We start from the raw sequence: 26049 nt of genomic DNA, 5'->3' as shown, positions 1-26049 counted from the left end.
ATAAGCTTGTGTCCAATTTGTTAATTCTTGGTACAAGAAATCCAGAAAGTATCCAGCCATGTAATATAAAAAATAAAGACATTTATTGAAGAAGATATAAGATATGAGAAACATTGTACAACGGAAAATGACACCTCAGTCCCCTTCAAAGTAGGCACCTTGGGACCTCACACAGTTCTCCCAGCATCTTTTCCACTGTTCAAAACACTCTGCAGAATCCTTTGTTGGAATCGCCATCAGCTGCCCCATCGAATTTTCCTGAATCAAAGGTGATTTTAGTTTCAGGAAAAGCCACATGGGTCAGGGCACCAAATCTGGGATGTAGGAAGGCTGTGTCACATGGGTGATTTGATGTTTCACCAAAAAACTCTGCATGCATGAGCAAGCACATTGTCATGATGAAACTGCCAGTCACCAGTTGCCAGTAGTTGCAGCAATTTTTGTGGTATTGCATCTCTCAACCAGTGAGGAACATTGAGGTAGTACTTCTTATTAATTGTTTGACCTGGAGGAGCATACTCATGATGGACAACACCTTCCAGATCACAAAACATGACTAACATAGTCCTGATCTTGCTGCGACTTTGCTGAGCCTTCTTCAGGCATGGAGATGAAAAAAGGTTGAAAATTGCTGGTGTATCTAATAACCTAGACAGCTACTATGTGATTAATAGGTGGGTAACATTTACAGTGTAAATACTGTATTCACATGGTATATTCTTTATTTTCTTTTTTTGTATCTATATGGAAGATGAATGTTAGCTGAACCTATCGTGAACATATTTTGCAATATATGTAAATCGAACATCATGCAGTATGGTTTTGTTTCTTTTGATGTTCATGTGTCATTTAACTTGTCTTTTAGAAGTCTACTTTTTCTGCCCTTCCTATTTTTTTAATAAGGGAAAATATTTTAAATTACCTCTGTTTTCTTACTACATAGACTTGTACTTTTGTTATTTACAATAAATATTCCTATTAAATTAGGGACAATTAGTAATGATTTGAAAATGAATCAACAAAAATATAATTGGTAGTTATATAATAATTTAATATTGGCCATGGTGATATAGTTTAATATTGTTTAATGTTTTATCCTTCACAGAGATATTATTTTTACCAAGGGAAATCCAAGTAACATTTAATAATCATAAAATGAATGAAGGAATTTTAAGAACTAGGGCAGAGAAAGTGAGAAGATAAGTTTGGGATTAGTGATTGTTGTGACAGTTACCATAGAGAGGAAAATGTAGTAATTTTTCAGACTACTGGTGACAACTATCATTAAATAACTATTGTTTATGGAATTATGATGTTAGAATTGTCTCTATTGTAATAGAAATGCCATAATGAGAGTATAAGAAAAATAATATGTAATGCCAGGATTAAGTAACCCTGTCTAGGAGTAGAATTTAAACATCTAAGGTACTCTAACCAGGCCCGAGATTTCAGAGTTGTGATTAAGATGGAAGTAAGTTCGCAGCATGGGTGGTCAAGTCTTTTGCTCCATGATATCTTTTAGAATAAGAAAGCAATTTCCCAGATGCATTTCCCAATGGACAAACTGAATGACACTAGCAGCCCAAAGTATCCTATATTCTGGAGGTGTGTGATGAGATAAACAGTCTTCAAAATAGCCCAAGTGTAAGAATTTCCTGTTCGAACTTTAAGTGACACATTAATGAGAAATCTACTTTTTCCACTCACGCTTCACTCTGAGCCTTCACAGGGCACTCTGTGAAGACCACAGATACTGTTTGTCTACTAGAGTTACCTAGTCTCCCACTAAAGGATGCAGGACTTTATGGCTGACAGAAGGTAAGTGTCTTTACTCCCCTGTCTCTCTCTTAGCCCATCTCATGCAGTGAGAGATTACAAATGCTAGGTGTGATACAAGTGAGGTATGATATATATGCAGTCAAATCGAAGAGAACATTGGTATCTTTATTTAAATAATTTAGGGTAAAAAATCAAGAATAAAATGTGAAATGTGTTGGAGGATATCTTGAAGTAGTCAAATTCTTGCCAGTGGAGAATAGTCAAGTGCATACATGCATGCATAATGAAGTGTGTTAATCAAAACAACTTAAAGTAAAATCCTGTAAGAATCATGAAAAAAAGTTATTTTTAAATTTTATAATCAATATAGATATAATTACATATATTACTTTATATTTAGCCCAGCCTTTAAAAAGATTTTAAAAATAAATTAGTTGAATTATGGAAGTCAAACATAATATCTTATACACTTCATTAGATTAAATAAAAGTAATGGGCTTTTAATAAAAATTAGGATGAAGTACTCACATAAAACGTTAATTTAAGCTTAATTATAAACAATCAGAAGACTTCAAAAATTGAGCAACCACTGTGAGAAAACATATCACACTGATAGACTTTGTCTAATGAATTAAGCTACAACATTCATCTGATATTAACCAGGAATAACATGAAAAATATGTTCAAATAATAATTAACATAACTAAAATATTATTGAGAGCTTATAAACAAGATGAAATATTAAATATTTACATGCATTATATCTACATGTTTTTATTCCCACTCTATATTACTAAACCAAGTTGCTAGACACTAAGTAACTTTGTAAAGGTCATACATTGCAAATTTTAAAGACAAAATTAATTCTAGAACTTACTGGCCACAGAGCCCGTTGACTGAATTATTACATTATTATTTGATTCATTACTATTGCTTACATAACTGAAGCTACCCTCACTGACTTTAACATCCATAGAATCTTTTTGGAAGTTTGAAACAACAGTGTTCTAATATGATCTACACATTTATTTATCACTTCATGGTTTTATTACTTTGCCATTAACTCATTTTCCAATTTTTTGTGTAACAAAAGTATTTACAAAATTTTATTGTTGTTGTCAATATTGGTTAGATTTTGAATAAATTTAGTGTGACTAAGGTTTTAGGTTTTTCAACATACAAAACATTTTTTATTTGTAATAATTTCTCAAACATTCAAAAGAAAAGATCACAATAACAACTCATTCTCTTTATATAAAATTAATTTAGTTCAGAAAATTACTATATATGCCAACATGCCTAATGCCCCATCTTTAGAGCAGTCTTTAATCATTAAATTTCAAATTTATCTTAAATATTGTGAATCCTTTTTCTATTATAGCATTTTAATTTTTAATACAAGCAATCTAATGGTGTTAAGATATTTCTGTGGAATATGATTTTGAATGGATGAGGATGTTATTATTTATGAAATTCTCTATTCCTCATTAATTTATTGCTTTTTACTGCTCAAACAAATAATGTCAAATGTAGAATATCTTAAAAATTGTATCTACTATGGGGTACTTATTCAAAGATGTAGTAAATTTATAACTAGAACATTAGTTTCTTCAACTGGGAAATGAGCCTGATACCTTCTACCCCACCCAGTTCTGCTGTGAGAGATCTCTTCACTGTATGTACTGTTTATTCATAGGTACACATATTGTAGAGCACAGTCTCAGACACAACTCAGCGGCAGAGATGAATGACCAAAGAGTAACCTACACAGACCTGAGTCTGGTTAAGGTCTCAAATAGGCAGCAAATGAAACCTAAAGGCACTGGAAGCTCCATTCCAGTAACCGAGCAGGAAATAACCTATGCAGAATTAAATCTTCAAAATGCTTCTCAGGATCTTCAAGGGGATGACAGGAAAGACCACTGCAAAGGTAACACAGTTAACAGACATATAGTATAACTGTTGTGGGATGTGCTGCTGGGGTACAGAGGTATAGAAAAACATGGGCAATAAACTCATGTTTTTCATCTTAAGGATCAGAGCCTGAAGTTGGGATATGGTATTCTAAGATGAGAGTTGAGGGCTAATTTTATACAGACATTGTTGTAAGTTGTAGTCTTTGACCAGTAACTCATAAAGCATTATATTTAGTGAAAATTCAATGACATATTCTGAGAGTAAGATTACAGTGGTAGATATGGGTTTCGGGTCCAAGTTTATGTATATGATTTTCTGTGTGTAAAACTAGCCAAACAACTGTTTCCACCTCTCCTTTATCAGTGTTTACATTTCCTTCCCTGAAGCCTCCCCAACCCCTCCAGAGAAACTCATTGCTGAGGTCCTAGCAGTCATCTGCATTGTCCTGATGTCCACTGTGGTAGTGATAGCTGTTATTCCCTGTAAGTAAGTTTTCATAAGATTATATGGAACTTTTACTTTCATGTTCATCAGTCCACTAAACACTTCATAATATAGAATAGAACTCTCATTTTAAAATGTCTTTAGACTAAGTGCAAAATTGTTATCCTGCATTTGTGCAAGGTATAAATATCTGAACAATTTTAAAAAGTAGTTTGTGGGGAATGGAGCAGAGGAACGCAACAGGGGAAAATTAGGACAACTATAATTAAACAATAAAATTAAATTATAAAAGTTAAAAAAAGAAAGTATAAAAATGTAGTTTAAAATATATACACATATATATCTCATATGTCCATATATATTCTTGTATTATAATCCAAGGCATGCTGTAAGATACTTTATTGGGAAGTACAAACTAATTTCTTAATTTTACTAATCCAAATACTGTAAGAGATGGTGAAGTTTGGTTCTCAAGACTTTTGAAATATTTTCCCCAAGTTATCAGTGCTTCATTAATTTTTCTTGGTAAAATCAAATGTATTTCAGGTTATTTTAATCTTACACAATATATCTCATTTCAAAATAAAAATAAAAAGTATTGTTTTATTTAGATCAACATTAATTTTTTACAATAATTTTTTTTCTAGCTAATGTGATACTGGTGCAGGATAATCCTTCTTTGGTAACAGAGATTCAGAAAGGTACATAATTATTTTCAAAGTTATGATATTAATACAGTTCATATTTTGTTTTAACATAATCAAAATTTATAGGTTTTTTTGGTGGGGGAACATAAATTATCATACCAGGCAATAAATATTCATAAATAATGGGTATAGAAGTGTTTTTCTTATGCAAAATATGAAGAAATATTCATTTAAAATCATCATACCCATTGTTGCCAAGTGGCTCAAAGATATTTGGTATTTAACAAAAGTGGTTTAATTCATTAACATTCAGGACAAATAGAAAGCGAATATTTTTATTTGTGTGATTGCTTAATATGGGCACATAAATTAAGGAATGAGTGGATGACCCTTCTCTGTGAGTGTGTGTGTGTATATGAGTGCGTTTTGCTTATATGTAACAGTCTGTAAGGGTACATACATATGCTATGCACAAATGTATCTATACTTATGCAAATATCTAAATTAATTTTCATTTTTTAAATTTACATTGTTCTTGAATAGCAATACATAATCTTTCTTCAGCATATCATTGTGGTCCTTGTCCACCAGAGTGGCTAATCTATTCCAACAATTGCTATTACATTAGTACTGAACAAAAAACATGGAATGAGAGTTTGATGGCCTGTGATTCTAAGAACTCTAACCTGCTCTATATAGAAAATAAAGAAGAAATGGTAAGATTTTTAATGTTTCCAACATTTTACTTAAAATATTATTTATTTTATATTTTTATAGAATTCATTCATATTTTGTATATATTTGTAGTTTATTTTAAATATTGTTAATATTTTATTGTTTGACTCTATAATATTTTATTTATACTTTATGTCATTAGTATGGATTTGAAAATTTCCAGTTCTTGCTTTTCATAGACAACCATGCTTCTATAAATGCTTTTTTTCCTAAAGTAAACTTGGCTACTTAATTTTACCATGCATATGGAAACTAAAGATATCATGATTGTGCACGTTACATACTGAAATTGGATCATGAAATAGATGTTGCCAGTCTGCTCCTGTGTACTCTCTAACTTCCCTTCTCTGCCCACTTAACCTCTATCCTCCTATTTTATAGTACAAATTATCTTTGCTTAATTTTGAATTTTATATAATGGGAGTCATTCATTATGCATTTTGTGTGTCTCCTTTAACTCCCACATGACAGTTTTCCAATTTATCCATATTATTGCATTTACCTGTAATTTGTTAATTTTCACTGTTATAATGTATATACATAATAATTTAACTTATTCTACTCAGAAGAGTTGTTTTTTAATATGTGGTAATTATGAATTATTATTTAATAAAAATCCTTGTGTATGTCTTTTCTCCAAATATCATATTATATTTAAAACAATTTATATTACATAAAAATAATACACATACTTATACACAATAAATGTTATAGTTATAATAATATAAAAATAATTTATAAATATAACTATATTATTATAAATGCATATGTGTATAATTATAATTTATTGTCCTTTTTGCATCAGATTGAAATTGTAAGGCTGTAAATTTATGTATATGCCAAATTTATTAAATTATCCCAACATTTTTTAGTTTGTTGTGTACATACACATTTTATCCAATAGTTCCATGATCTAAAACTTAGCATTGGCAAGAATTTTAATGCCATCAATTCTGATATTATATAAAAGTATCATTATGACATTTATAAGCATTTTCCTGATTAATGATAGATTGAATACACCTTATGGAGCACTAGTCGTTATGAAATTCTCTATTTGAGAATGAGAAGTGCTCGTTCATGTCTCTTGGCCATTTGTCCTGTATCTTACCTGTTATTATCCTTCTTAGAAGTTGTTATATTTAGGATATGAGCTCTTTTTTGAATTTGTAAGATGCAAATGGATTTTTTGACTCTTAATTAGATTCTTCTTCTCATATTGGAGTCTTTTAATAACCAGAATTTATTAATGTTATCATAGTCCAATATCTCATTTTGGGTGTTTGTGATTATTTGGGACATATTTCAGAAGTAAGTCAAAGTTCATGAAGATAATCTACTGCATTACTCTGTATGGTTTATCTTTTTTCTTTATTGACTGGCTTTTACATTTAGGTCTATAATAGTTTGGGAGTTTATATTTTTGTGATGCTGTTTTTGTGATGCTGTGTGATAGAAGTGAAGTTTATCCTTTTCCATATCATTATCTCATTGATGTGGCATAATTTATAGCAAATCATGTTTTCTTAATAAACAACTTTATATACATGGGTCTACATATTTTAACATAAAATTTAGGAAGTTGTTCATTCTTTTTGTCTCAAAAATTATTTTTCTGTCGTTTTCTGTCTCTTTTTTATTCTCAAGCAATAATTGCACCTATATCGGTTTTACTGATAAGAGTTGCAAACGTCTCTGAGGCTCCATTAATTTTTCTCTCTTTTTCTCTTTACCCTCAGGAATTAATTATTTCTATTCTCCACCTTTAATTTCATCAATTCTTTTCTCTGCATCTCTAAATTTATGTAAATGTATTGAAATTTTTAATGTAGATTATTATCTTCATTTTTCAACACAGAATTTTTATTTGATTCATTCATATCGTTTTCATGTCTCTAATTGTTTTGTCACTGCCATCAAATTTTCATATAGTCATTTGAACATAGATTTAAAAATTGTTTTTGTAAATACATACTTATAATAATTACTATAAAATATTTTTATAATAAATCCAACATCTTATCCCAGTAAAAGTTAGATTTTCTGGCTGATTTTTCCCTCTGAATATGGAAGATAATTTTCAGTTTCTTTGCATGTTTTTAAAAGTTTTATAAGTACATATTTCAATAATATAGTATAATAATAATAGATTCTCCTTCATCCTTCTTAGCTTTATATTTTTGTAACTTCAGTAAACTAGTACTGTAAAATCTTCTCTTTTAAAGTGTGCTTACTCCATTTTTAATACTCTCATTATTATTATTTTTTAGCTTGGATTACTAGGGATTCCCCTTGGTTATGCATAACTTAGATGACAATCAATGATATTTTTAAATGTATTTAAATACCTCAAGTCTATATGTATTCCACCCTCTGCTATTTGATGTAGTTGTGTGTGTGTGTGTGTAGAGAAGTGCTCATAACTTTATAGTCAGTTCTCACGTCCCCCTTGGCTTTCTTTTTTTACTGGATCATCCTTGTTTCTTCTATACAGTGCAAATGCTTTCCCATCAGCCAAGCACGTGCAGAGAGTTACTATCTCTTCTGTCACGCTCTCACTTTGAGTGCTCGCCTGTTACAGTTATGGCTGGTGCTGTGCTTGGCACAAACGAGAACAACCTCGGACTAGAAAAAGGATGGTTTCCATCAATTTTAACCTCATAAATTCAGCACTTTGAGCTGAAAAGTTGTGGGTGATTTAACAACCCCTTGCACTGCTGATCGAGCTTGCTCCTGTGGCAATAACACCATTGCTCTCTGCAGCATTCCCCAGATAGTAAACATTACAGTTCTTACCCACGGAGCTGAGATGGGGATCAGAGGAGACATGGGAGCAGTCCTAGACAGGAAGACTACAAGTTTTCTCTATTCTTACTTGAATCTCTAGCTGTTTTCCTATAATAAATACTCATGCTATTATTATTCTTTGATCAACTTTCAGGAGTGTAAATTTGTTATGTTGTTTTTTTCACCTAATCATACTAATACATTTTCTTAAGGTGTCCAGTGTGTGACAACATATTATAAACTGAAAAACCATAACTTAGAAAACGTAGTTTTACTTGGTTTTTCATTTTTTAAATCATCTTTATTTTGGTTGCATATATTCAATTTACTTAGTTACTTAATATTTTATTTGTTTCCATTTGAAGTCTCATAGCTTGCCATATAAAACATTACCTTTATCAAGCTGCTATATAAGAACATTATAAAATACAAACTATAAAATAGTTCTCTTTACAGTATTCAGATTTATGCAATAAAACAACAGTGATATACGTCCTGGCTGGGTAGGACAGCTGGTTAGAGCATCGTACGAAAACACTAAGGTTTCCAGTTAGATCTCCCATCAAGGCACATATAAGAAACAACTAAGTAATGCATAAATAAGTGGGACAACAAATTGTGTGCTCTCTCTCTCAAATCAATAAAAATAAAGTAAAAAAAAAACATAACAATAACATTGATTTTAAAAGGCAAATGAATTAATTGGTAAATATCTAGTTCCTTTTTAAATGAAGAATGGTAAAAAATGGTTACCTGTGTATGAAAATTAAGAACAGCTTAAAAGCTTATACTTTTTGAAATAACCATGCATGGTGTCAGATGGACCTCAGACCCACTGGGGAAGTCACCTCTCAAGGTATACACGCGTCCAAAACAATATTGAATGTCGACTGTAACCAAAAACAATTTTTTTAAAAGTTGCTGTTCAAAATGAATTCTCTGGAAATAACAATGTCACATTTTTTCTAAGGCAAATTTATTAGTGTGCAAGATTATTCTCATTGTTTAATATTAACAAAAACTGCACTCAAAATCTCATTATACAAATAAAAACCAGAGGCAAAGGTTTGTTTGGGTATCGTTTTGCAAAGGGAAATGTCAGTGGTTCGATTCCCAGTCAGGGCACATGCCTGTGTTGTTCTAGGATTAGTCCCCGGTTGAGCGTAGGAGAGGCAACCAACCCGTTTCTCTTTCTTTTTCCCTCCCTTCCTCTCTCTCTAAAAATAAATAAATTAAATCTTTAAATGAATGAATAAAATAAAATATAAAAGTTAAGAGTTTTGTTCCATTCTTCAATGTTAGCCCAGTTTTAGATTTCTATATTTCTTTAATGGCTTCATGTGTCTCAGCAAGATCAAAGATTCTTTTTCTGATATTCTCCTGCCTTTGACAGCTGCTAGTTGGCTTGTAGGACATGCACCCCTACATTTTCAACTTTGGCTTCTATGCTATCATAACTCTTTGCTCATGAATTATCATTCTTAGATCTTTAAGAAGTTCATTAATATCAATAATATCAGCTTTAAGTTGCCTAATAGAAGACTCTCATGAAGAAGGCGGAGGTCATCCTCTGTAATTCCCTCATCCTGCACCAGACCTTGAGGGTGAATTTGCCTTTTCCAGGATACACAATTCCTTTCTTTTGAGGTCTCCTGAGGAATTCCACCAGATACTCTGGAACTGGCTCTCCACTTGAGCAACCAACTCTTTCTCTTTCTCGACAGCTTTCATTTGGACCTTTAGAAAGATGGTCAGTGATGATGTGAATTCAGCCACTAGGAATGTACTATGTTTTTTTTTTTGACACTGTTCACTGAGGGTGGTAGGAAGAGATCCAAAGTGTTTAATGTCCCTACTGTTTCTTTGGCCAGTTGGTTAAGATGCTGCTGCTTCTGTCGGAGCTGTTGCCTCACTTCAGGTGAATCTTGAGGTGTTCCGTGTTGATTCAGAGTCTTCTGTATTTCCACAAATGTTGTGTTATCTTCCTGATGGTGGATATTCTGGGCCAGCTGGGTGACATCACCAACAATTCCTGGAGTTCAGGATGTGGTTGACTTGCTTACTCACTAATTTCATCAGATGTTGGTGGGCTGTGCACTTCACTTAGCCGTCACCTCCTCCTCCAGCTGAGGGCTGACTTTATTTATTTTGTACAAATGCAAATTAGTATACAAGGTTTTTTACTTAATTTCTCATAAAATTTGTTTTCTTGTAGAATTTTTTGAACATTTTCCAAAAATTACCATGGATTGGACTTTCCCACAAAAAAAATAATTATTCGGTGTGGAAAAATGACCCAACTTTCTCTTCCGAACTGTAAGTTTCTTTAGAACACATATATTTCATTACCTCATGCTTTCAAATCAGGAATTAATTCTAGAAATAAAAAGCAATGTATGAGCCCTGGCTGCTGTGGCTCAGTGGATTGAGCATTGCCCTGCGAGGCAAGTGTCGCTGGTTTGACTCCCAGTCAGGGCACATGACTAGGTTGCATGTGAGGTCCCCAGTTAGGGGCGCGAGTGAGAGGCAACCACACAGTGATGTTTCTCTCCCTCTCTTTCTCCTTTCTCCTCTCTCTAAAAATAAAACAAACAAATAAATAAATTTTTTAAAAAAGCAATGTATGAACAATTGTATGAATAAACCACTTAAGTGTTTTCATAGAAAATTTTAAAGAAATATTCAGATTTCATATGTAACTATTACTCTAAATACATTATTTATTAAAATATTAAGTTATATATTACTAGATTAATGACTTTTTATCTCTGTATTTCAGATTTTCAAAAACTTCGGAGTTGGACAAGAACTGTGCATTTGCGAATTTTGGCACACACAACCTCTATTCTGAATCCTGTTTAGAAAAAAACACATATGCTTGTAAGCACCAGGCACCTTAGCTTACCTAAATTTGATATAATGTTACTTTCACCATCTCTAAAGAAAAGATTTCTAGTTTCTTCAAGAATGTTGCAATTATTTTTGTAAAACTGTTCTGTAAGAAATTATTTTGAGACCAGTTGTAGTTTCACAGCAAATTAAGAGGAAGGTACCGAGATTTTCCATATTCCCCTTCCCCCCTGCATGCAGACCATCTCCCTTATCAATGTCACACACTGAAGTGGCACATTTGTTACTGAGCATGAGTCTACATTGACACATCGTAGTCACTTAAAGTCCATAGTTTATCTGGTGCTTCACCCTTGGCATTGAAGAATTATTTAAAAATCTATATTTATCTTGGTCTTTAAAAATACATATCCAGGTACATATTAAAGCTTCTGTTATTGCAATAAATCATGTATAATTTTGAAATTTGATATTAAAAGCTGTTATTTTAAAGTCTATAATACATGAATAATTTCACATACATTTTCAAATTAATTGATATGACCTAGCTCTAATGATAAAAACAAGGACTGAACATCTCATGGTGGCAAGGTGTGTAAGTCAGTCGAGTCAGGACAGAAAAACCAGAGAATGTTTAAATTAAAGAATTATTAAGTAGTTGTCAGTGATAGCCTGCAGAGGTTAGAAGAAAATTACAAAATGTACCAAAAGGCTACAGAAGGGTACCAAAAGAAGAGTTGTATGCGAGCCAGGTCTACTTCCTCGGGGAAGAGTTTCAGACTTTATGGAAGACAGTGTCCCTGCAGAAAAATTTAGGTCCGACCTGTCCACTGTACTGCTCTAGCACAGAGCAGTTCCGTGTCTGCAGGCTGATATTGGTGAGGACGAATCTCACGCTATGAGTGGAAAGCAGGAAGATCTCCTCGCCAAAATGTCAGCAGGCAGAGGCTGAAGAAGAGGAAACTGTGGCTGTGACTAGCCACAAAAACTTGCTGGAGGGTGAATAATACCACAGGAGCTTCCTGCACGCATGCGGCGGACAACCACACCCCAGTAGCCAAAGGAGAGAAAATGCCATGAAACCAGGAAAAGGAGTCCTTTCTCTCCAGTGCCCTTTACTGACAAAGCATCGAGTGAGCTGACTGGAGAAAATGGTATAGGATCTGGCGCCATTATCTCAGAAAGAGCAATACATATATATTTGGAGCTGAGAATACTAAATTCGTAATTGGCACTCAAGGTTATATGCAACAACCCCAAGGTTTCTATGGAAACTCCATGTGAATGTGGCTCACTTGCTCAGAGAAGGAAACCAACAGATACTTTTTGAATCTACTTTGGTGCAACATTACCAATGATTAGAGTCATTTTTGTTTTTTTATAAAGACTGGTGGTTTCATTGAGAAATAAGCAGTGTCCTTTGACATTTTTTATGTCTATTTTTTTCCTCTACTGGATTTTAGTTATTTTGGAGAGTATCTTGTTTTATTAAACTCTCTGCCTCCCTGTTTTGACACTCTTAGATACTGTGCTTAGAAGCATACTTTGATGGAAGAAAATAAAGTGTTAAATAATGAAGAAAAAATTTAAAGGATAAAATATCCATGTGAATCAAACAGTCAGTTATTGACCAAATGTGGAATAAACTTTAGTAATTTGACAATCATTCTGAGATAATTTTACTATAATTCAATTACAAGTGAGAGAGAGATCCTATACCTTTTTAGTATTTGCAAAATAAATTAATAGTTCCTCTACAGTTATCTCTTTGAATATAAGCATATTTATATTTTTATATTTATTCCTTATATTCATATAGAGAAAATAGTGAATATTTCAAATTAATTTTATATTATATGTATATTGTAGCTGTATCTAATTGCTGAAGTTGTGTTACAAACAACCCAATTGACATTTACAAAAAAGCATTTATTTTACTAAATTATTTCTCAGTTACCCATTTGTGGTTTGGTTGGCTTTCAGTTGATATAAGCTGGGCCCCTATGGGCTTAGCTCCAAACCACATATTCAGTTCAGATCTTTTAAATATATTTTATTCTCTGAACAGTGAGCTACCTAGTATGTGACCTTCTCAAAACAGTGACTAGCAACTCTCAGCAATTGTAGCAGAGATACATCTCTTAATAGCTGTGCTCAGAACTCATAAACTGGTACTTTCACAATCAAATTATATTATCAAAATAGGTCACATTGCCAACCTTATTAATTTTCTGCAAAGTATACTCTTCTTATAGTGATCAGAGAAGAGAAATGTAGATTCACTGAAAAATAATGTAATCTACAACAATAATCTAGAAACATGTGCAGAAGAGAGTAGTATAGCAGCATTTATGATCACCTGTAGGAGTTATGGAAACCCCAGAAGTCAGAATATAAAATATCCACATACATTGTAGAAATACATAGTTCCTCATGTCATTGCAATACTCCCATATATGTTTCTTTGTATTTTAACTAAATTAATAAATTAATAGAAATATCACAAAATGAAGTGATCAGAAGAATGTCTAAATAGGAAAATAACTGATCAAAGACAATATTTCCAAAAATAGTAGTCAGACTTCCTGGGTTGATCTTGGAAACATGGTTACTTTTGTGTATATAGTTAAAACCCCATTCATCTCAATAACTACTTCTCTGATATAAAATGACTGTGACAAGTGGCATCACAGTGATTGAAGAGTCAGTCTGAACTGCTCTGCCCTTCACAGATGTTCAGAACAAATAGCTAAAAGAGAAATAAACAATGTATGGGAATGGAAAATCTTGAGACCATAAGGAAGACTGGTATTTTATGAGGAGGAGGGACGGATTTATTGACATTGCTAGTTTCCACACCAACTTCATGTCTTTGTCCAAATATTACATTCCCAGTGGATTCCAATGGAACTGCAGTTTTGTCTCAAGATGGCACTCCCAGTTCTTTATTCAAAATGTTTTCAATCAGCATTTATACACCCTAACATCATATATTATAATGTTTTCTTTCTTACGCCAAAAATGTTTATTCTGTCATAGTTCTGGAAGCTTGACCTTTGAAATCAAGGTGTCAGCAGAGCTATCTTTACTATGAAGATCCAAGGAAGACTTCGGACCATGAGTTTCGCTTAGTTTTGGGTGTAGCCCTGAGTCTTTGGCATCCCTTGGCTTACAGACATCTTACTCCAATTCTCTACCTCTGTCATCTCATCTCATTGTTCTCATCATGTGTCTCTGTCTCTGTGTCAAATGCCCCTTTTCTTGTAAGATATCATATGTATCAATTAAGGGCCTTCCTACACCAGTATAACCTTATCTTAACTTGATTACATTTGCAAAGACCCTATTCCCCAAAAAGGTCATATTTTCTGGTTCTAGCAGTCATTGATTTTAGAGTTGGAGCTATGTAGACATGTGATACTAGAATATGACTAAAATAAGAAGGTTAATGTCTAAATCTTTTGTCTGGGTATCATTGTAACTGGAAACCATATTTGGTTTGTTGTTTCTGAACACTCAATTCCAACCATGTACACATTAAAGACTGGTGGTGTGATGTGAAGGCTCTCAGAAGAGAGGGGGAAAATGTCCTTTCATAAAATCAGAAGCACAGTTCACTGAAAATTCATGTCCCCATGAACATTTCAAATCTTTCACCATTCTTAACACTTTAAAATGTAACAACCAAACCCCAAATAAACTGGTTTTATTAGAGAGTAATGATAATTACTTCAGAGTATTTACCGATGTACATGTGCACATTTATAACGTTTTGCATGACACCTAAATTTCTTAATTTTATCAACACTGTATTTTTTTCTACAAATTAAACTCTTTGATTCTTTTAGGGGCCAATAAGACACATCACATAATATTTAAGTTACACAAACCAATATATAAAAGGATCACAAAAGAAGAATGGTAATAGAGACCAATTAACTAGAATTTCTACAATAAAGTTGTGGGAAAATCCACAAGCTATCTGATGGTGTTAAATTACAGGATCTCATCTGCATGTAGGTTATACAGCTTTTTATGGTTAATACAAAAGACTGCAGGATGAATTTCCTTAAGCAGACTGTGATTTCCTTAACTTGAGTCAATCTCATATCAAAAATTGTCAATATTTTAATTTGACCTAGAGACAAATCTATCTTTAATATACTTTATATTTCAAAGATATAGACTCACAATTTATATAGTATATAATATGTTTGTTTTATTACTTGTTTAAGATGACCTACTCTTTTTGTAGTTTCTTCATAACATTCAGCACCTGTCAATGGTAAGATTTGTTTAAAAGAATCTTTTTCAAAACAAGTGGTGATTCTTTGTCTACTTATGCTTCAGAGTAAAAGGCCTTGTTTTCACTATCTTATAATATTTACTGATTCTGACAGTTTGGGGACAGAGTGAAAATCAAAGGAGAAAATAACTACAGAAAGAATAGCAACATACCTCGTACCTCATACTACATAATTTTATAATTTTCATTTGAGTGAATATTTCCCAGGTAAATCTCACAGCTAAGTCAATTGCTTACAAAGTAAAAAGATCAATCAGATTATTGTTTCTATCTCCAATGCTGTAATGGAAATTATCTCCTTGATTCCATAAACATATTTCTTTATTTTATTAAGAAAATTAAAAACTGATGGCTTGAAATGGGAACAGGCTCATAGATAGAGAGCAGAATGACAGCTAGTGCAAGGGGGATGTGAGGGGGTGGAGGGATTGAGCAAAAAGGAAAAAGGACTCATGGACATGGACAACGGGGTGGTGATTGCTGGGGGGAGGTAGGTATAAGGGAGTTAAAAGGTAATGTAAAAAAACACAATAAAGATTTTTAAAACTTTAAATAATTTAGCCTTTTTCTCTCAAAATAGAAAAACTGCTAACCTGTTTTCCCCCAATGAGCAGGCATATCATATTCTTAAGGAAAGCTTTTTGTGTTAGCTTTCTATTCTTTTTGTGTTAATCAACTGCTTGTTTTTAAGACCATACTTTCATCAGTTAATTTTCTAACCTCAATTATACTTCTCAGAATATAACAGGTAATAAGTAATGAAATTATTCACAAGACTTTCAAAAGTTGCACTTGGAGAATGAGATAAAATCATATTATATAATTTCATTTCTATCTTTTATAAATGCAATATTATTTTATGACATTTAATGTTATTTTATATTGGTTTCAAGTGTCTAGCATAGTGGTTAGACATTTATGTAACTTTTGAAGTGATCCCCAAATAAGTCTAGCACCCACCAGGCACTATATATAGTTATTTCAATATTATCGTCATATTATCTTTGTTTTACTTACATACCCATGACAATTTTGTAACTACCAACTTATAGAATTTTCTTTTATAATTTCTCATTTTCAGAAAGGTTGCATAACAATTGTATTTTTGTTCTAATATGAAATCTGAGGACTAACTTCCTGGGCAAATCACCGGAAGCAGCTTCATTCATTGACATCAAAGGCATTAGAGATGGATCTTTTTTGTGTTTATGTTTTTTATATGGGCATATAAATTAGGTGATGAGAAGTGACCCTTCTCCCTGAGTGGTTGTATGAGTGTTTTTTGTTTTATATGTATCATCCTGTGAGTGTGCATATATATTATGCACATATATATATCGTCGTCGTCGGCAGCCGTCCGTCTCGAGAGACGATGGTGTAGCTTCTTAAGAGTCTATCTGCACCGCCGAGAATGGCTGTGCAGTCCGACTCGGGAGTGACACGGTATCTGTCTCCTCCCGTGTTGAATCGACATCTTACGATGACGCTGGAGTGTTCTCTCCAGTGAAGCTGAGGCTACAGAGTCTGGGCAGGGTGATATGGAGGGTCTGCTGTTGCCCATGCAGCAGACCCCCCTTCTCTTCGCAGCTGAAGGGTCCAAGGGAAAGACGGAGTCAATACAACTTGGCTTCAGGTGCGCCACAGGAGTTGCCGGTGTTGACTACAACGTCGAACCGCCTTAGGGACTCCGGCTCCGGATTTTCTGTCGGGGTTTACTCCCTTAGCCTTTCCCCTGAAGAGGTATGCCGCAAGGCAGCGGAGGTTTTTTGGAGTCAGAGTTTTCCTTCTCTGATGTGCCCTGACTGGAAGATCGAACCAGCGACACAGCTCGCAGGCCGACGCTCAATCCACTGAGCCAAACCAGCCAGGGTCATGCACACATATATATATATATATGCATATATGTAGGATCACTTTTGCTTTTTTTTAATTCAAATTGTGTTCAGTTAAAATTTTATTATTTTTCTTTAGCATGTCATTGTGGTTGTTTTCCACCAGAGTGTTTCACATATTCCAACAATTACTATTACATTAGTACCGAAGAGAAGGCATGGGATGAGGGTTTGATGATCTATGCTTCTAAGAGCTCTAGCCTGCTTTATATAGATAATGAAGAAGAAAAGGTAAGATATCAAACATGTCGTACACTATTAAAGATTTGCTTCAGTCAATATTATATTTGTGGAATTCATCCATATTTTTGTACATATTTATAGCTATTTAAAGCCTGTATAATATGCCATTGTCTTTATAATTTTTTATATTTTTATACCACTAATGCACATTTGCTAATTCCTAGTCTTGCTTTTCATAGAAAACTGTGCTTTGGGTAGTATGGCCATTTTAATGATGTTGATTCTTCCCATCCATGAACATGGTATTTGCTTCCATTTATTTGTATCTTCCTTAATTTCTTTCTTCAGTGTTATTTAATTTTCAGAGTACAGGTCTCTTTGGTTAAGTTTATTCCTAGGTACTTTATTTTTCTTGTTGCTGTAGTAAATGGTATTTTCTTTTTTGTTTCTGTCTTTGATATTTTATTCTTGATGTACAGAAATGCCTTAGATTTCTGTATATTTATTTTGTACCCTGCTATTTTGCCAAATTCGCTTATTATATTGAGTAGTTTTTTAGTGGAGTCTACAGGGTTTTCTATGTATACTATCATGTCATCTGCATATAATGATAGTTTTACTTCCTCTTTCCCAATTTGGATGCCCTTTATTTCTTTTCAGGTTTCTCGTAAATAGCCTTAATTATGTTAAGGTATGCTCCCTCTAGTCCCATTTTGCTGAGTGTTTTCATCATAACTGGGTGTTGTACTTTATCAAATGCTTTTTTCTGCATCTATTATATATAATCATGTGATTTTTGTCTTTCATTTTGTTTAGATGGTGTATTATATTTATTGATTTGTGAATATTAAACCATCCTTGCACCCCTGGGATGAATCCCACTTGATCATGGTGTATGATCTTTTTTTTAAAATGTGTTTTATTGATTATAATGTTACATTTGTCCCAATTTCCCTTCTCTCTTCTCCCCTCCACCCAGTGGCCCCCCTCCCTCCAGTTGTCCCCCCCTTTTAGACCATGTCCATTAGTTGTGCATATAGTTCTTCTCAACCTCTCTCTGTCTATTCCATTCCCTCCTACCATGATCCTTAATTCCTATATCATCTCCCTCCCTCTCCCCCTTTCCCCTCCCTGCTGACCTCCCCCCAATATGTTCCCCATACCTATAGTTCTTTTTCCACTCTCGTTGCCTGTTTAGTTTGCTTTTGTTTCAATTCCCTAGCTTCTGTTGTTGTTTCTTATGATGCAGTTTTCATTTTAGATTTTATAGTTTTGATCCTCCTTTTTCTAAGCCAGTCCCTTTAACATCTCATATAACAGTGGTTTGGATCTAATGAACTCTTTCAGTTTTGTTTTGTCCTGGAAACACTTTCTCTGCCCTTCTATTCTGAATGACAATTTCGCTGGATAGAGTATTCGTGGTTGTAGGTTTTGGATTTTCATTACTTTGAATATTTCTTGCCAGTCCTTTCTTACCTACAGGGTCTGCCTTGAGAAGTCAGCTGATAGTCTAATTGGAACCCCTTTGTACATGATTCTTTTCTTCTCTCTTGCTGCTTTTAAGATTCTCTCTTTATCTTTAATTTTTGACATTTTGATTATAATGTGTCTTGGAGTGGTTCTCCCTGGGTCCAGTCTCTTGGGAACTCTCCTTGCTTCCTGGACCTGCAAGTCTATTCCCTTCCCCAAGTCTGGGAAGTTCTCCTTTATTATATTTTCACTCAATTTTTCAAGCTCTAGTTCATCTTCCTCATTCTCTGGCAAACCAATGATTCTTATGTTGGGCCTTTTATAGCTGTCCCAGAGGTTTCTGATCCTCTCATCATTTTCCTTGCTTCCCGTTTTTTCTCTCTGCACTGGTTGACTGTTTGTTCCTTCTCTGTGTTCTGGTTTGTTGATTTGAACTCTGGATTTTATTTCCTCACCATCTGTCTCATATGTGGTTTTGTTCCTTTCATTATGAGTGTTTTTTGATTCTTTCTCATCTTTTTCCATATCTTTTGTTAATTCTGTAAGCCACCTGATAACAATGGCCCTGAACTGAGCCTCTGACAGGTTTCTTATTTGTTTATCTGTCAGATTCTTCATCTGTTGCCTGGTGAGCTGTGCCACCGGGATTTCTATAGTTGTCTGCCTCATTTTGACAGATGCGTTTTGTTTTCTTGGGCTGGCTATAGGGGCTGTATGATCTTTTTAATGTGTTGCTTGATCCAGTTTGCCATTATTTTGTTGAGGATTTTAGCATCTATGTTCATCAGCGATATTGGCCTGTAGTTTTCTTTCTTTGTTGTGTCTTGATCTGGTTTTGGAATTAGGGTAATACTGGCTTCATAAAAAGAGTTTGGGAGTTTTCCCTCTTGTTGGATTTTTTGGAATAGTTTGAGAAGGGTAGGTGTTAGTTCTTCCCTAAATGTTTTGTAAAATTCACCTCTGAAGCCATCTGGTCTGGGGCTTTTGTGTGCCGGGAGATTTTTGATTCCTGTTTCATTTTCCTTTTTTGTTATTGGTCTGTTGAGACTTTCTACTTCTTCTTGGCCCAGTTTTGGAAGGTTATATGTTTCTAGAAATTTGTCCATTTCATCTAGGTTGTCAAGTTTCTTGTCGTACAGTTGTTTGTAGTAATTTCTTACAATCCTTTGTATTTCTTTGGTATTGGTTGTGATTTCTCCTCTTTTGTTTCTGATTTTGCTTATTTGGGTCTTCTCTCTTTTTTTTTTTCTTGATGAGCCTGGTTACAGGCTTGTTGATTTTGTTTATTTTTTCAAAGAACTAGCTCCTGGTTTTATCAATCTTTTGATACCCCATCTGCTGAGCTGTTTCTCAGCCCCTTCAGCTGCCACCTGTGGGAGCCCAGCCAGCCCTTTTGCATCTCCACACTTCCTACCAGTCACATTGTGATGAAGCGGCATTTTCTGTCTCTCCATGGTTTTAAGACTTCTCTCCAGCTAGTGTTCAGTTGGTTATTCCAGGTGATTTCTCCACAGTTAATTTGTAATTCTAGATGGGTCCTGGGAGGAGGTTAGTGTAGCTTCCACTTACTCCTCCGCCACCTTGGATCTCTCCATATTCTTTTAACCAGTACTCACCTCTCTACTCCCCTCTTACAGCTGTGAGTGTATTCCCTGTTTCTGTGCCTTTGGTTCTGTTTTGCTCATTAGCTTATTTTGTTCATTCTTACATTTTCTGACATCATGGATTGACGAAGAGACTATTTTGCTATGTGAAATAAGCCAGTTGGTGAAAGACAAATACCATATGATCTCACTTATAAGTGGAATCTAATGGACAGATTTTCTTTTTTATTTTTCTGTTTTTGGTGATTAAAAGGACGATTGCTAATCACATTATTCAGCACAATGAGTTTTGCACAATGCAATACTGCCCAAAGATATCACAAATTATTCTTAAGCATAGTGTGAAAGAAACAATTGCTCCTTTATCTACCCACAAAAAGAATCCAGGGGAAACATGACAAATTTTGCCCCTAATCTCTAAGGTACATACAGATTTTCAAAAACATTGCTAATGTTTTGGATAATCAGTCTATTATTACGAAACTTGTTTCATCATTTCTAATATAGCTGTTGTCTTATACTATGACAATACACTAACTGTAGCCATTTTCTATTTGTTTATGTTGCATTGTAATTTTTTTTCATTTTTTACTGTGATATTTATGCTTATGTTAAAAGAGTGCCTCATTAAGGCAGCCAACAGTTATTTCAAATATAAGCATTCTTCAAAAGTAAATTGAAAATATTCTATTTATGTTTAATATAGTTACTAAATTTTAGGAGACCACTCTTTGTGCTTTTGGAAATTATAGCCCAAGACATGAGCCAGGCCCCATTAGGAGACATCTAAGACTCAATGGAAAACTGGAAGGCTAAGAGGCAAACAGGACCAAAGGCCAATTAGAGGGTTCCCATGGGAATTGGATTTAAAGAATGCATATTATGCTTTAGAACTTGTTCTGTTTTTCTTATCTCTTAGTTAACTATAAACAATCTGTAGCAACAAATGTATGAAGCTTTGCACCTAATGCCAGTGTGATGTCAAGATGTTTAATAGACCCTGACAGGCTGGTCACTGTGTCCTCTATATTGATATCTGTAATTGGTAACTGTCAACTGTAACCCAACTGTTTGAAAGCTTATTGGTGATTCATAAGTCTTGACTTTGTATCTCTCGAATCCCCTCCTCAATAAAAGGCACAGGAAACAGGAATTCTGTGCACTTCTCCACTAGAGAGATTTGCTGCCTCCCATCCCCCCAGACAAAATACAGTGTACTGGATAACTTTGTTTTTTCCGCCATGGTCCTGAAACCTCTGCAGGACAGGAAGTTTCCAACCAAGCTGGGGTGTTGGAGGCAACCCACCTCACTAAATTACTATATAATATATTATTATATTTATATATAATTACTATTTATTTTATTTACCTGTATTGATATGTTACTATAATTAATTATTAAGTATAATACATCTATTTAATTTGTGATGAACACTACCATGTCTTTGAAATCGATTTTTTCTTTGTTTTCTTATCTTTCAAAATAAATATTTTTATTTCAACTTCCTTTTAGGAACTTGCTCACCTAACATGCTTTAAATATTTTCAGTAGTGCCTATATTTTATAGCATATAACCTTTACTCATTAAAGTCTAACAAATTAGTAGTTTTACTTTTTCTCAAACAATGAAGAGACCTAATATCTACTTTTATTTCCTTATGCTATATTTACTCTCTTGAATTCTAATGTAAACATGTATGTTAAAATTTGAAACTTTACCACTAATATTTTGTCCATTCTATATCTATTTAAATACATCCACATAATTTTTTTCTTCCCTTTTTTCAAAATCAACTTTTCAGTTAGAATAAGTGTTTCATCTTAGAAGACCCTTAAATATTTCCTTTAGTCAAAGTCACTTGGTATATAATTCCCTCCATTTAGAAAAATTCCTTCAGTATGACTGGAAAAGAAAACTGTGGTACATTGACTCAGCTGTAAAAAAGAAGGAAATCTTACCTCTTGCGACAACATGGATAATCCTGGGGAATATTTTAAAAGTAAAACTTTCTTTTTTTTTTTTATGGCCAAGTAGTATTCAATTGTGTAAATGTACCATCATTGTTTTATCTACTCATCTACTGATGGGCACTATATGATTTTTTTTCTTTATTTTGTTAATATGGTACAACACATTGATTGTTTTCATATGTTGAACCATTCTTGCATTACAGAGATAAATCTGACTTGATTGTAGTATATAATGTTTTTGAAGTACTGTTGAATTTTTTGCTAATATTTTGTTAAAGATTTTGCATTTATTTTTATCAGAGATATTGGCCTATAATTTTCTTTTCTTATAGTATTTTCCTGCTTTTGGTATTAAGGTAATGGGAGCTTCATAAAATAATTTCGGAAATGTTTTCTTCTCTTCAATTTTTTGGGGAGTATTAATTCATCTTTAAATATTTGGTAGAATTCACCTATCAAGATGTTTTTCTCCACTGCTCAAAACAGTTTTTGAGCTCATCGATTTTGGTGCCTTTTAGTGCTTCTGCGGCTTTTTGTTTCACCTCTTCCACATTGGCAAAACGATTCCCTTTGAGGACATTTTTCATACGTGGAAACAAAAGAAAGTCACTTGGGGTGAAATCAGGTGAATAGGGAGGGTGGGGAATGGGGGTCATGCCATTTTTCATCAAAGAATGCTGAACACTCGGTGAGATGTGGGCAGGTGTACTTGTAAATTACCCATCATGAGATGGGCAAACATGTTGAAAGAGTCTTCAGAAAAATTCCCTGAAGCCAAATGCAGCCTCTCACAACAACACCATCTGGTACACTGATATAGATGGGTTCCTAGTACACTCACCTAGTGGGGGAAGCCTGTACTACAAGAGGCTCACCCTCCAGAAGGCAGTTCCAGATTTATTTGGGTCTCTCCTCATATAGATATGTAATCTGTTAGGTTTGTTTGGTCTAATGTATAGTTCAAGTCTATACTGTTTTCTTTATTTTATTGAATTAGCTATCTTTTTTCTTGTAGCTCATTCAGCTTCCTTAAACTAGCTATTTTTAATTCTTTATTGGTTAAAATAGAAATCTCCATATTTTGGGGGTGGGTTACTGGAAATTATTGTGATTGTTTGGTGGTGTCATTTTTCATGCTCTTGAAGTTTGTGTTGTTGCTCTCTTTGTATTTGTGTATTCCAGTAGCAGTCACCTCCTCCAGTCTTTTAAAAAAAAACAACAACAGATCCTGCCTTAGGTTTATTTGTACAAAAACCACAGGAGACACCAGCCCCTTGCAGACAGCAGTCCAGGGTCACACCAGTCCTTCTGTCCTCACATTGACGAAAAAGGCTTCTATTGTGAAGACTTCATGGGAGCCTGGGGACCTTTGGGAGCCTGAGCCTGAGCTTAAACCTCAGTTTGAACCTGAACTTCAGCTGCAGTCACAGCCTGGGCTTTGGTTTGAGCCTTGGTCTTGGACTTTGGCTGGCAGATCCTGAGCCCCTTGGTGATGCGGGCACAAGCATATTTCTTATGCTTGGGGTGAGCAATGTAGACCAGTCAACTGAGCTTGAAGCTGCCACTCTTTGGGATCTTAAGCTTGACCTGAGTTTTACTAAGGCCTTGATAGCCTTGGCACGTGCGCTCATGGCCTTGGTGTCACTGGCCTGCATTTTCTTCAGGTCTTTCTTGTACTTCTTGGCAAAATGCATGTTCCTCAAGAACTTGGGGTCTACCCTCCTAAGACATTTATATGTTTGTGATCAGGGTTTCTTGATGCCATTTCTCTGCCATTTTGGGGACTGGTTGTGTGTAGTGTGGTTCTTAGAACCAGCCATATCTGTACTGAAGCCTGCAGCTCCCAAAACTCCTGGAACCAGAAGAGCTTCTCTGGTCTTCACTAACTGCTTTTGGGGGAAGATTCTCTTCCATCACTCCTGCTGTAACAGATAATGAAAAGCATATAATCTTTATACAATATTGTACTAACCAGAATTAATTGTACTAACAATTAATTGTACTAACAAGTCTGCTGGTACAAAAACAGGAACCAGATTTTTTGCTCACAACCTCTCTTTTATCCTCTATTGTGGTACATTCCAGGGATCAGCAATTCCAGTTTCTGTCCAGATGGAAGCTGACCAGCCACAGGAACTTGGAAGATACAGAAGGATTCAACAGCAAGATTTTGGTTGGAACCAGCAAGAACACTGCCTGCACGTCCCTGATTCCCTTACCTCTCCTGACAAAAGCCACCCAGCTTGATCAAAGATGTTAAGATGGTTCTTAGGACAGAGGTCCACCCTCCTCTCAGGTTGCCAGAACCTGAATGAACCTCTTTCCTTTTCATCAGCACCTGTCTCAGGAGTATTGGCTTTCATGGTGTCAAGCAGCCGAACCTGCATTTGGTAACTGCTAGCTAGTGATTCTGAGGCTTTCTAAGACTGTCTATGAGTGCACCTGCTGAACGCTTCTTGCTCCCTCTTCTGGAAGAATTCTTAAGCTTGTTTACCTTACCTCAATCCTGCAACGCACCAGGCTGGGTGTTGAAAGACTTCCTTTTGTTTTCCCCAGTGTCGTGCTGAAGATCAAGTTTGTGATTTCTCCTTGGTTTGCAGAGTCAGGCGGGGTTTCTGCATTTGCTCACTGGCCATCTGCTCAAATTCTCTCTCTTTACTGCTGTTGTGAGCACGCACAGGGAGGCGGCTACAGGATGTGGGTGTGTTGAAGTGAGTGCGCTGAGTACTGGCGGTGCCCACGGACTAGCTGTGTTGATCCACAGTGAGACACTCTCAGCAGCACATGAGCAGGCTTCCTAATGGAGTTCGGGATGCAGGTAGTAAGATCTGCATCTCTTCAATGCCCTCTGGGAGTCGTTAACTGTTGCTTTCTCAGACTCCACCTGCCCCCCCATTCAGGCACCTCACAATTCAGGAGTAAGAATGGGATCAGAGAGAAGTGAGCCATTTTTTCCCCATAGCATCTGGGGAAGTAGGGTGCTCACTCACACTCTAATTTTTCCCAGTGAGAGAAATCATGGGTGGTGAAGATCCTATTGACTGTAGTTGTGTTCCTTCAGGAAAAGGGGTGAAGTCAAACTGTTCCTTTTACCCTCTCTACTTCATCCAAAGTCATTTTCTTTTCTGCTCGGATGGTGTGTTGGAACTTCTGCTCTGGAGATCTGGACTTCCACATGGGCTGTCTTGTCCATGAGTGACTGCTATGACAGTGTTTTCAAAGACTCCCTGATCACAGTGGAGAGGGACTGAAGCTGGTTCACAGACAACAACTGGGGTTGAGTTCTCAATTCCAAACTGTGTAATATGACAAACACAAGAAATAGTCAAGACAATGTTGATGAGGGATATGATAATATATTTTGGTATTGGCTCAAGGAACTGAAAAACATTTTGATTATAAAAAATTGCCTACAGAAATATTGAGCAATAAATATGTGATGGCAGAGGTGGCATTGCAGACC

General features: G+C 34.8%; 1 protein-coding gene and 2 pseudogenes across 1 annotated transcript; 1 reads left to right on the top strand and 2 right to left on the bottom strand.

Annotated features, from left to right (window-relative positions):
* Positions 1–1739: 1739 nt before the first annotated feature.
* LOC150011377 (NKG2-A/NKG2-B type II integral membrane protein-like) lies at positions 1740–11624 on the top strand. Its single transcript, XM_090275432.1, has 7 exons — positions 1740–1818; positions 3476–3709; positions 4083–4178; positions 4788–4841; positions 5331–5503; positions 10525–10625; positions 11089–11624. Exons 2-7 carry the CDS (start codon positions 3523–3525, stop codon positions 11207–11209), a joined length of 732 nt encoding a protein of 243 aa, XP_090131558.1. The 5' UTR covers positions 1740–1818; positions 3476–3522; the 3' UTR covers positions 11210–11624.
* Positions 9664–10348, bottom strand: LOC150011378 (syntaxin-7 pseudogene; annotated as a pseudogene).
* A 12227-nt stretch (positions 11625–23851) lies between the features above and the next one.
* LOC150011376 (large ribosomal subunit protein eL29 pseudogene) lies at positions 23852–24504 on the bottom strand (annotated as a pseudogene).
* Between the last annotated feature and the right edge of the window lie 1545 nt (positions 24505–26049).

The sequence above is a fragment of the Furipterus horrens genome, unplaced genomic scaffold, assembly GCF_987537825.1.
Source record: "Furipterus horrens unplaced genomic scaffold, mFurHor1.1.pri manual_scaffold_4, whole genome shotgun sequence".
In the NCBI taxonomy this organism is placed as follows: Eukaryota; Metazoa; Chordata; class Mammalia; order Chiroptera; family Furipteridae; genus Furipterus; species Furipterus horrens.
The sequence above is the reverse complement of the archived record's forward strand: the minus strand, read 5'-3'. Positions and strand labels throughout refer to the sequence as shown.

Coding starts and splice junctions, on each gene's coding strand:
- LOC150011377 (XM_090275432.1), top strand. CDS start 3,523: ATGAATGACCAAAGAGTAACCTACACAGACCTGAGTCTGGTTAAGGTC. Junction 3,710..4,082: donor CAGGAAAGACCACTGCAAAG/GTAACACAGTTA, acceptor CCTTCCCTGAAG/CCTCCCCAACCCCTCCAGAG. Junction 4,179..4,787: donor AGTGATAGCTGTTATTCCCT/GTAAGTAAGTTT, acceptor TTTTTTTTCTAG/CTAATGTGATACTGGTGCAG.